This window comes from Neopsephotus bourkii, unplaced genomic scaffold, assembly GCF_033783945.1.
Source record: "Neopsephotus bourkii isolate Nb327-2 ecotype Australia unplaced genomic scaffold, CSIRO-AGI_Nbou_v1 NB_1574, whole genome shotgun sequence".
In the NCBI taxonomy this organism is placed as follows: Eukaryota; Metazoa; Chordata; class Aves; order Psittaciformes; family Psittacidae; genus Neopsephotus; species Neopsephotus bourkii.
Window position 1 is genome coordinate 3,012,284 of NW_026902050.1, and position 12,481 is coordinate 3,024,764.

General features: G+C 47.6%; 1 protein-coding gene across 1 annotated transcript; it reads right to left on the reverse strand.

The window, feature by feature from the left end:
- Positions 1-707: 707 nt before the first annotated feature.
- ERICH6 (glutamate rich 6) lies at positions 708-10,366 on the reverse strand. The gene is made up of 11 exons (XM_061371707.1): positions 10,078-10,366; positions 9,731-9,852; positions 7,230-7,346; positions 5,952-6,053; positions 5,465-5,874; positions 4,448-4,515; positions 3,513-3,670; positions 3,289-3,374; positions 1,896-2,048; positions 1,389-1,620; positions 708-978 (listed from the first exon to the last, which is right to left on the reverse strand). Exons 1-11 carry the CDS (start codon positions 10,364-10,366, stop codon positions 715-717), a joined length of 2,001 nt encoding a protein of 666 aa, XP_061227691.1. The 3' UTR covers positions 708-714.
- Between the last annotated feature and the right edge of the window lie 2,115 nt (positions 10,367-12,481).

The following is a 12,481-nucleotide window of genomic DNA, read 5'->3' on the forward strand; positions in this document are numbered from 1 at the left end:
ATCCCAACTGCTTGGAGCTGGGGCAGGGGCCAGCCTGAGGTAACCATTTCAGGAGGGGTCCATGCCCCACCACGCCTGCTCGTTCTGCTCACAGCCGCTGGGCCCACGGTGGGAAGGAAGCACAGGGTGACCACTGCAGCAGCTTTCTCCCTGCCTTGGTTGTTTACGAGCTGCTGCCAAGAGGCTGCGGCTTGCCCGTGCTCTCTGCCGTGCGCATTAACAGCTTCCTATCCCTGGCACCCACGCACACGTTGCCAAGACAATGACCTTTGATTGCTTTGGACAAACTGTGCTTTTGTGCCTCTGTGCGTGGGGCACCACTGTGTCTTGTACCTGCGGCAGGCTGAGCTGCCGTACAGTGCTTGTGCCAGGGAAGTCTGGGCATCCCACTGCTGCTGTGTCCTTGGCAGAAGCACTGGCCCTGTGTGGGTCACTTCTGAGTAAACATCTACCCATATACCTGTCACGGGCTGTAGCTTACCTGTGCTCTATTGGATTTTACCTTTGTGCCACATCCATAGGCTGAAACAACTGGTCAGCCCACCTTGAGGTGGGAAGGCCCCAGGAGAGGGGCCACGCAGAATGGCCATGGGCTGCCCTTTGCACTGTGTGACAGCAGGGCAGGACTGCAGGCAAAACCTCATTGAGTGTGTGCAGATGCTGCACCATCAGGAGCATCTCCAGCTTGATTTGCCTTCACACTACACTTGCTGGTCAGACTTCAGCATTTATTATTGCCCTGACTGAGCTGCGTAGCTCATCGCTTATGTCAGAACTTGTGCAAAGCTGTAAGATCTTCAACGTCTGTGTGATAAGGTATGCTGGAGGCTTCAGTTTGTCCCGTTGCTCACTAGAAGGAAAGTTTAAGCATCCACGCAGTCTGTCAAAGAGCTGCAGGATCCTCACCCTGAAGGCAAGCAGCAGGAGCTCGTCTTCACTCAGCGGAGCAGGGGGAGGCAGCTGGCTGACATCGCTGACCTGGGGAGAGGAGGTGAGTGGTGTCAGCCTTGCAGCAGCACGGGACAGGGCTTCAGGGTTTTGGTCTTTCCCCAGCAGTCAAACCTGCCCCTGTGGCAGGAACCTGTGCCCTCGTGGATCACAGCTCTTCTCACCATAGCAGAGCCAGGGTGACCCTCAGGGATGCAGGCAGGGACAGTGGGGACCTACCTGGAAGTGCTTCCTGCACTCTGCAGCCCCCTGTCTGCATGGGCCTGAGCACAGGTACACCTCCACTGTTTGCTGTTTTGGGGGGCAGGACCATGGGGCAACATAGGGAGCACCCACTGTGAAGTAAGTGTGTTTCCCCATGGATGGGAGCTTCCCTGGCTGCCCTGCTCCTTTGGTGGAAAGTGACTTTGTGTGGAGCTACCTGTGCACTTGAGAAATACCTGCAGTTTGGTTCCCACGTTGAATTTTGCTTGTTGCCCCATGGCAAGGAAGGAAACAGTGATCTTATCCTGGCCCAGGATCCTGACCCCCACGTGCCGGTTGAGGGAGATGAAGATGGGTTTCAGCGGGACATGGGGTCCTGGTGACATGATGCTGTTTGGCCATGTCCACCTCCTCACCCTGCTGCCTGCTTGGTCCAAATACTGCCCTCCCTGAATGCTCATGTGTATCCTAAAAGAGAGGAAAATCAAAGATCTGAACCTTGCAGCTCCCATGGCAGCTTCCACAGAGGGACAGGACTGAGGCACAGCTACTTTGGGGTCTAACCCCTCCCTCTCAAGACACAGCTGGGGGGGCCCTGCCTCTCTGAGAGGCACCTGAAGCAGGCCCTCGAGCTGTTATACTTGTCTTTTAATTTTTGAATGCTCTTAAAAATACCCTTTATGACCTTTGAAATATAAAAAGCACAGTGGAGAGCAAAACTGCTCTGACCAACTTAAACATACCACACAGATCCATTTGGGTAATAGCAAGTACTTCTGCCATCAGACTTAAATATTGCTTGTATTTCAGCGTAACTTGGCTTGTCTTCCTGTACTATGCAAACACAACATTTTTTCTTCTGTACAACAATGATTGCCAGGTTTCCAGAGGGATAGCTGTTGTCAGATAAGGTGTTCGTAACTCCTTTCTTTGCCTGGTCTAATATTACATTCTGAATATTTCAGAGCACTACTTTGGAGTATAAAAATGGACCCATTAACCAGATCACTGTGTAAAATGATGGTGTGCTGCCAGTGTTACCTGGGACACTGCCAGTGCTTTCCTGCTACATTGAAGTACTCTGTGTACACTGGCAAAAGAGATGCAGAATACATTTTTGTTGTTTTCTAACCAATAACCCAGACGGAACTGCTTAGCAAGTTTTTATGTTAAAGACATGTTCCTGGACAATGCTAATAATTGAAAGTATGAGGCTAGAAAAAGCGAGGTGTTAAAAATACTCAACTTTGATGACAACAGAGGAAACGGGGCAGGTATTACCCTCCCAGAGCTGAAAAGAAAACAAATGTGGAGAAAAAAGGCCCTTGGCACAGAAACCTGACTGGAGCAGGAGGTATTTTGTGTCTCACTAGAGTTTCCCTTCAGCAAGACTTGCTACTGGAAGCACATGTGCTTATGGCACTTTGCTGTCTCCGTGCCTAGCAGCATCCCTGGGACCAAGGCAGCCTGGAGGGCAGAGCAAAGAAGTAGTCTCAAGCCTGTTTGCTTTGGTGGCAGAGCTCAGGTAGACTTTCATACACCCCCAGGTCAGAAAAAAGTCAGCCACAGTAAGGAAAAATAGCTTGGGTGGCTTAAAATGTTATGGCTTAAATAATGGCAAAGGCAGCCTGAAAGCTATGGGGTCCTTTGGTGAAACTGACATGTTTTTATTTCTTCAAGCAATACTCTTAGTTACACTAATTTCAGTTTGTCAGTGCACCTTTTATGTACTCCTGCCTGCAGGACAGAGACCTTAGCCCCGTGCAGATGGGAAATGATGTGCTGGTTTGTCCCTGTGGGAAGGATAGGGCTGAATGGTTTGGGAGCCCACTTAGACAGCAGTGCCCATCCATGGGTGGCCAGAGCTCAGGAGTGGGTCTAAACACTGAGCTAGCACATTTTTTAAGCTGGGTATTAAAGGCACAAGTACCTGTCCTCCATGGAAGCTACTGGCAGATCTGAAGAACCTCAGACCAAGACCTATGTAAGTGGTTTCACTACTGCTTTTTTTCCAGACTGTGAAAACAAATGTGAATGGTGGACCAGGGTATTCGGTGATAAAGCAGCCTATGACTCATGCAAAATTACAGTAGCAACCCTGGACTAAGGCAGGCCAATGAACCCTGTAAAGGATACAATAACTGCACTGTTCCATCTGGAAGCATGGTAAGGAATTTCCCCCCATGTTTGTAGTACTTTTCCAGCAATTCATTCTTCACTACCTAAGATTGGAAGAGAAACAATAAAATGGATGAGAGCAGTCCTGCACCAGCTGCCCTTGAAAGGCAAGCAGGCACCAAGCTCCAGCCACTTCAGAGCATGGACACATCCTGTTGGACATGCCCGCAGCAGCTACTTGCCTTTCCACCAACAGAGGTAAAATCACAGCAGGTGATACTATAGGAGATGGGCTCCTCCTTGGGTTCTGCTGCTCTCTCAGCAGGCATCAGTGTCCAGCTGTTTGGTGATGGGGGCTCCAGGGAAAGCTGGTAGAAAATTGTGCCAGGTTCGTTTAAACCTAGAGAGAAAAGGGAAGGTTTGTGTGCATTGGGTAGGGCTGGCAGTGCTGATGGCAGGCAGGCTGTAACTTGGAGTGGGGATTTCTGGCTGAAATGCTCCATCCTGGGAGTCTGTTTCAAGGTATTTTCTGTCTAACAAGGACAGTCCACAGTGTTCAGCTATTTCAGAGATATGAAAAGAGAGGTAGTATGACTTTCTTTGGATAGCATTCATGGCTCCATGCTCTGCAGAACTGATGATCTGAAATCCCTGGTGCCACAAAAGCCTCTGTACCCTGCCATCTTCTGTGAAAATATGCCCATATTATAAATCTAGTCATATGTTCTTATTCAAAATGCCTTTAATTTTATAGCTAGATCCAAAGGGCTGCTCAGTCATTCACAGACTGGGCTAGGATTTAGTGGAGTGTTCACATGACTAGGCAAAATGTTGATCCCCCTAATTCTGGCAGTTCATTCCTTCCAAGAGCTTGGCTTTGCCAACTCATTATTCTCTAAAGTAAATTTCTGTGCATCTCAGTTGAAACAGTCAGATTTAAATACTGAAAGTCACAGCAAGGAGATCCTTTCAGTGCAATGGGAATGTAACTGGTTTTGTTTTTTTTCGTGCCATATAATATGGCAGTATCTAATTTAATGGGATTGCACACTTGACAATGAGCTAATGTGTCATTGTATAAATCTTCCTGTTCCATTAAAGAGCATTAGAGACAAGCAATTCCATTGAATTCGTTGTTGTAATAAATAGACAAATACGTAAGGAAATGCAAACTCACGTTTAGCTGCAAGTGCTGCCTTTGTTGCCTGCAAAAATAACTGTCTGGTTGATCGTCTCTCCACCTGCCTGGAAATGAAAGTGTTCCTGAGATGTTTCATATATCCTGTTTTGAAAACTAGAGGCATTGGGTATCCTTTCCATAGGAATGCAACTTTCTGAATCTTTTTTTTTTGCTCTCCAGTCACACAATTGAATATAAGTTAGAGTCAATGGAGTATCACCAAAGGGAATTGTTTCCTTACAGAGATTTCAATGAACAGACGAAACATTGTAATGGATCGTGTGTCAAGATTTTCTGTGAAAGAGGAGAGCTTTCCAAGATCAAGGAAACAACTAATCTCCAAGAATACTTTGACTGTTCTCCTTACCTAGCTTTCTGTAAATTTGACAGTGTGTGACAATGACTTTGGTTTCTGCTCTGCACATGTTATGAGGTACTGACACCATAATACTGCAAAGGATGCTCAAGCAAGCTAGCAGTTTAAGTCCAGGTATACTGATTTACTTTTCTTTAAGCCTATGCAATAGACTCTGATATTTGGATATTTGGATTTGGGCCACCTACTGAACAGCCCAGTAGAAGTCAAACTTGCAGAGTTCTCGTGACTGGAAACTAGAATCCAAATGCATGGTCACAGTTTATGCAGCAAAACAGAGAAACACAAATTCAAGTTTTGTTTCAGTATCTGGGGTAAAGCTAGACCTGAGTATTATCCCACCCACAGCTGCAATTATATTTTTGGCTTTACCTGTCTCTAGATACTATGTCTGAAAGTAGTAGAATTAATGCTTTACTCAAGACATACCTCCCCACCTTCTACTACAGCCTGATAGGAGAAAAACAAAGAGGCTGCAGATAGAATGTGAACTTGTGTTGCCTAAAGCAAATTTTTTTCTTCTCTCATTGCCTCTTCCTGCAGTTTCATATTCTTAATGCTTCTTTTCTCCCTAGAGTTGCCTGTTGCACCTTACACAGACCAGATCCCTGGTTGCCCCTGTAGTCATTTCACGGTACCTCTCATACACCCTCTCCTCTGACAGCAGCCTGTTGACTTCGGTGCCATGGGACTCATTGGGGATGACATCAGTGGGAATGCTCCTGGCATGTTCATGGGTCTTCCCCTCACGGGACTCATGGGAGCCAACATCAATAGCAATGCTCCCGTCATCTTCATGGGTCTTCCCCTCATGGGACTCTTGGGTGCTAACATGAATGGGAACACTCCAGATGCCTTCATGGGTCTTCCTCTCATGGGACTTATGGAGGCCGGTATCAACGGGAATGTTCCAGGCACCTTTGTGGGTCTTCCCCTCACAGGTCTTCTGGGGGCCAACATCGGTGAGAATGTTCCAGGTGCCTTTGTATATCTTCTTCTCATTCACAATGAACTCAAAGAGGTCTCGATTATGTTCACAGCAAAATTTCTGCAAGGCAGAAGAGCGGTGCCATAACAGTAGGCCTTTCCACAGCCAACCTCTGCTAATCTTTCCCACCCGCTTACTGATTCATAATCCTGTGACAGTGGGCAAATGTCTTCAAAGGAAGGGAACGGCTTCAGCAGGCTGCCACAGTACTCACATCTTGGAGCAAAGTCCTCTTCTATCTGAAGTGGAGGTAGGGAGAGAGAACATGGGGAGGACAAAAATAATAGTATCAGCACACAAATCCTCATTTTATCTTGGGGAAAGAGGGCTATGCTAAAAATGCAACATCATAAAATGTGTAAGAGCAGTTAAAACAGATCTGTGTCTGTGATATCTTGGGACAATTTAACTCAAAACACTAGGTTCAGGAAACTACCAAAAAGAAAAGCTGTTCTGTAGTAAGTAAATAAGTAAAACCCCTCAAATAAATGGAATAACTGTAGTTATTCCAGTGAGTGTGCTGCCTAATGCCTCCACTCCCAAGGGCAGCACACCAAGCTCAATGCTGCTTGAGAGCAATCCGTTAGCAGCAGCAAGGGGTGAAAGGTAGGTACCTGCTCCAGGCCACTTAGCTGGTGTGCTTCACTTACACTTGATTTACTATACCATGTGTTTAACACTTTCATTCAAATCCTTCAATTTCAGAAAAGAACATATTAATTTGAAATACTTGGCTTCTCTGGAGTATTATTCTTGGAAATTCCCTGGCTTCCTCACCTCACAGAATCATAGAATAGTTAGGGTTGGAAAGGACCTTAAGATCATCAAGTTCCAACCCCCCCGCCATGGGCAGGGGCACCTCACACTAAACCATCTCACCCAAGGCTCTGTCCAACCTGGCCTTGAACACTGCCAGGGATGGAGCATTCACAACCTCCCTGGGCAACCCATTCCAGTGCCTCACCACCTTACAGGAAAGAATTTCCTCCTTATATCCAATCTAAACTTCCCCTGTTTAAGTTTTAACCCGTTACCCCTTGTCCTATCATGCCTAGCTCTTTGATGACTTTACTCTGCTAAGAGTTACGGGGAACTCTATGCCCTTCTTGTAATTCTTTAACAGTGTACCTAATATTTATACAAACTTTGTACCACTGTTTTAGCCAGAGGGCAAATTCTTCTGCTAGGAAATTCTCAACACAGGATGCAGCATTGGGGAGAGGAGTTGCACAGCCTCTTGCGTTCAGGAGTGCACAATAGCATAATTTTAAGAGCCTTAGAGAAGAAAAACTCTTTTGTAAAGGAACTCCTGCACTAGCTTGGCAAAGGGCTTTATTTTTATTTTTTTCTACATGGGAATCATAGGAAATAAACAGCAAAAGCCACACAGTAGGGAACATCTACCCCTGACTCACCTCAGCCTGTAAGATTTCTCGTAACGATTCAGGTCTGTAGGCCAGAAGGCTAGGCAGGCCAGTGGATGGGAAGGTGCGCAGTGATTTCTTGAACAGCTTCACAAAATCTTCTTCCAACTCAAAGTGGAAAATAACAAAAGCAATTTGGAGTCATATCTTTGTTCAGAGGAAAGCCCCTTAAGCATATATATGCAACCTGGGTAAGTCCTTACCTCCATGTCACACAAAACATGTAAGCTTCTGGACTCTTCTTACAGGGCTGCAAGTAATAGCGACAGTGAGAATTACCAGATTGCCATGCTGTGCTCTCAGAAAACTTATCTTCTAGACATATTTGGTTTGTTCCTCTTTCAGCATGACAGCCTTTTCTCATCGATCACATCAGCTGACAGGCCTTCCTGCCAGACTTGCTACTAGTTTCAGATGGGCAACCTGGATCTGCATGTAACCCTTCCCAGATGCCTGAGGGACTGTAATTGGGCACTGACATGGGATCAGGGCTTTACAAAAGTGTCCCACTGAAGTCGTGGAGACAGCTTACTGCTGAGGGTCAGTGACTGGTAGCACTGAGCTAATACTGCACTATCCTCTAAAGCATTTCCAGCTTCTCTAGTCCTAAAAGGAAAGAGCTGTAGAGACATTTGAGGTTTTCTCTCATTTCTAAGTACAGTCCATGCTGTGTAAACACAACAAAGGGTTCTTTGCCCTTTGGAGTGACAGAAAACATCTCAGATGACTGGGTGTCTAGCACTGTCCTCAGCAGTGCTGACATCCAGCTACCTCAGGTGCACAGCAATGTGCTCTCCCATATACATCATCTCCTGTCTGAACATCAACATGGCTCGCATGCCAACTGCTACAGCCTCCCCTTCAGCCAAACTAACACATTCTAGGTCCTTTTAGCCTTGAATTTCAGTTCCCCTTGTTGTCACCCAATTTGTCTTGCCCTTCCAAGTAAGCTTATTCTGCTTTCCAGAAAATACTCAGCCAGATGAAACTCTGGGCAGGCTGAAACACCAAAATCTTTCTAAGTCCTTCTCTTTGGAAAGTATGAAAAAAGGAGAACATGTATTTAAAAGGATGGGATAAAAATCAAAACAGCCCCATGTCAACACCCAGCTTCCTAGGTTTGTAGTGGGACCCACAGCTCAGGAATGCACCTGGAAGTGACTGAATGCACCAACACAGAAGGAAAACTGAAAGCAAAGCTATGGGAGTTGCTTATACTTTTAGAAGGCTGAATTATGTGGATGCTGGTTTGCTTGAACTTCTTTTGAATTGCAGTTCAAAGACACGTAGTTATCACCACAGCAATCAAGCTATGTCACAGAGTGTAGCTGATCATAAATCCCACCTGAGAAGAAGTAACTTCAGAAAGTGCATGGTGCTGGTGCTTCATTGGTGTGAAGCTGTGCAGGCAGGGCACACCTCTGGGTGCACCATGGCACCGAGGGACACAGGGAAGCCTGGCACCCAGGGCACAGTACTCAGGGTAGGTGGACTCTCCACTTCTTACTCTGCCCTCTCTAATGGACTTTGCAGCTTCTGAATCATCTCTATCTACCACTGCTGCCTCCAAACCCAAGTAGATGATTTACTGTTATTCTGTTTTATAGCCTCAGTCACCCCAAGGACTTGTAAAGCTCCACCTAAGGTACAAAGCCTACAGTGTTTTCTCCTGCAAACACATTCACAGTGCATTTCCAAACAAACATCCTTCCAAAGTGAGAAGAGAGCAATGTTTATCTGTTGTAGGCTGTGCATGTCCCCTTCCTATTGGGATGGATCTGCACACAGCTAACTCCAGTACTTTCAGCTGGTGTGCTGTTTTGTGGCTCTGATCACTCCTGCTCTTCAAGGCACATGAGATGCGGCATTCTCCAACAGAGCAGAGCTGCCTGGTGTTTAAAAGGAATCATAGAATCAATTAGGTTGGAAAAGACCTTTAAGATCATCAAGGCCAACCATTACTCCAGGACTGCCAAGGCAAACAAACCCTGAACACTTGAAAAGCACAAAGGCTGTTTGATGGGGTGCCCAAAAGGGGTGGGGCCAAGAAGCAACTACCACCAACACGCTGTGTCCTCAGGTACAGTGCTAGACTTCAGCAGGCGAGAGAAGCAGCTGGTTACTCGGTCACATGCTGGGATGGCTGAGTTGAGCAGGAGGAGAAAAAAGGTTGATATACCTCCAGCTCTCCTGAGAGGCTTTGCCAGTAGCTCTCACAGGAATACAGTACGCTCTTTCTGCCATCTGCTGAGCACTCCTATGCCTGTTGGCTGGCAGAGTGGTGCTGCAGGTTCATTTAGAAGTGGCTCTGCAAAGAGGGTAACGAGGGGGCTGCAGCAGGGGCTCCTGGAGGCTGCTCCAGGTCTGCTGCCACTTTGCAAGCGGCTCTCTGGGAAAGTGCAAAGTCACAAGTCTTCTATGAAAGCCCGAGGCAGCTTGAGTGAAAGACAATACAAGTGAGTAGCTCTTCCTTGAACAAAGCTGTTTCTTACTTGATTTTCTGTAGGAGTGTTCGTGGAGCCAGCCAGCTTCTCTCTGCATCGACACTGAAGCTCCTGGCAGCTTCTGCATCTCCATGGGTTCGATGCTGCCCCATGTTCCCCCACAAACTCACCTGTTAGCTCCACACAGTGACTTCAAAGCAATTGCCCTGCACCATTGTACCGAGGAAGAAGACTTTTCCGAATGTGTCTAATTAGAATTCCGAAAGCTGTAGATGCAGTACACGGGGCTGGCAGCGGTTTAGCTACCGAGGCGGGAGGTGCCAGCTGGCCCAAGGTCGGTTGGCCGGTTTCCCCTCCGCCTTCCCTCCCCCGGTTTTAGGGAGATCGGTCAGTACCTGCTCCACTGCAGCAGAGTGCCTCGGGGAGAGGCCTGCCGCCCGGGGATTCCCCGATCTCCCCGCGGTTCTCCACGCAGCCCCCGCTACCGACCTGTCCGTCTCTCTTCAGAGAGCGGGGCCTCCCTGCGACGCTGCAAGGAGACCCGCAGGGAGAAACCGCACCGTGCTGCGCTGCGCTATGTTGTGCTGGCCCGGCCTGCCCGAACCACCCGGCCCCGTTTCCGGCCAGCACCGTCCATGGCACGGCCGAGCCCGCTGCGGCGGCGCTGGAGGGCGCCGTCTCCATGGGGACGCGGCAGGCGCGGGGGCTGCTGGGGCAGGTGTGAGCTGTACGCCTGAGGGGGTGCTGCCGTGCCCTATAGGCGGTGGATCGGGAGCCTGCGGTCGCGTGTGGACGGACGTAAACGGCTTCCAGGGCAGATGGAGGTGTTCAGGGTGGTGCGGGTGCTTCAGGACCCCCCGCGAGGGTGCCCACAGAGCCGCTGCCCTCCTGCCTTTGCCTTGCCGCGGCAGCAGCCCTCAGCACGCAGCTGCCGTGAACCTGGTGAGCTACCGGAGGTGCGCTGCAGCCTTCTGCACGGAATGGGAGCAAGGCTGAAGGTGGAGCAGTGGTTAAGGAACTTGCTGTGACTTTCCTGTTTGGGCACAAACTTCTAACTGCACCCAAAGCACTTGCCTAAGTGATTTAGTGATGGACCTGACCGTCCTGGAGTAACAGTTGGGCTTGATGATCTTAAAGGTCTTTTCTGACCTAGTTGATTTTATGATTTGCATTATATGCTTGTCAGACATCTGTTGCTGATGTCTCCTATAGGGCTAGATGCTGTTGAACTCTTCCAAGGAATCTGCACTTCAGCTTGGAGAAGCAGGAGTAGCAATTTTCTTTAGATACATCATCTGCAAATAAATGCAGGCTTTAGAGTTACCTTAGGACAGCACATATGTGCTACATTATCTGGACTTTGTATAAAAAAATGCAGTTGTCCTATGAGCACATGGATTCCACAACAAAGTAAGTAATTTTTAAAACTGGAAGGAGTATGTTGAGGCGCAGCCAGTGGTGTTTGTTAGTGCAGTGTCTGGACATGCTGCTTGACTGCCATTGATGCTGATAGCTCCCCATAGCACTGGGGTCCTGGGAGATTGCTTCCATGCTTGGTTGGTGCAGATCCTGGTATTGCCACAGCATTCGCTCCTGCAAGCAGTGCCGCTGCACAGGCTGAGACACTGTCCCAGCAGCACATGGCTTAGTGCTGGCACAGTTGCAGGTGGGAACTATCCAAGTTATGCCATATTCTTGCTATGAATTCATCAGTCCCTAGGAGTTTCTGCATTTTTCTTTGTGTTTAAAGTGAAAATTGTTTTTGAGGAGAACTGTCAACAGAAAAACTGTTTCCTAAGTGCAGATCTTGGTCGCTCATATTGCTGCCTGCCATTAACTGCTCCAGGTGGTGGTGAAGCACAGCTGAGGGGGGCTGCTGTATACATGTCATTAGCTGTAGTCTGGCTTGGCAGTAAGGGCTTCCCGCAGCGTGGAGGGTTCCCTTGCTGCTGCTGGCTCTGGGCAGTTTTCTCTGGGTATGTTTCACCATCCACCTGAAGGCCCAGTTGCTTTGTTGGTGGTCAGGAGTTTTCTTAAGAAAACCAGGCTGGCCTCAGCAACTTTTTTTCTGAGTATTTCGAGGAGCTTTAGCACATTTACTGACATGCTGCTGCTTCCCTTGACAAGGTGCTGGTGCCCTGCAAGTCCCTCCTGCTTCTGGCCTTAGGAAGGGGTATACTTCACCCTTGGGAAGTTATACCAGCTGTGTAAAGAAGAAACCCTGAAACACCTTAACTGAGTGCTGGAATGAATGTCACCTGACAATGATGTGATGAATGAATGTTCACTGATCTGAAGAGGAAACATTACTTGTTGGCAGTACCAGCTGAGGTATTCCTTATCCTACAATCAGTCTGTCAAAAAAGATACTGGGTGCTGGGGTTCTTTGGGTGTGAGATGTAACAGAAGTTTGCCATTCCTTCAGAACTGAATGGTGTAGAAAGACCTAATGAAATCATGTGTGTTAAATTATCTAATGTGGATTACAGGCAGCATTGAAGTAATTAATTTCCTTAATCCTGGTATAATCAAATACACACGTCAGGTTTGTTTTTTTTTTTTACACAAAAAAGCTCTTCTGCTATATATGTTGCTGAAATATGGGAAAGTGAATCAAATCCTTAGGAATTCTTGCTTAACAAGTTCTGCTGAAAGCACAAGTGTTAATGCCTATCAGAGACAAAGCTTGACTTGATCCTGCTTAAGCAGGAGTAAATTAATTCACTCGGCTGATGCAGCTGGAGTTCTGCCGGCATGGTATAAATGAGATCAAATGTAGAATCTCTATATGAACTGAAC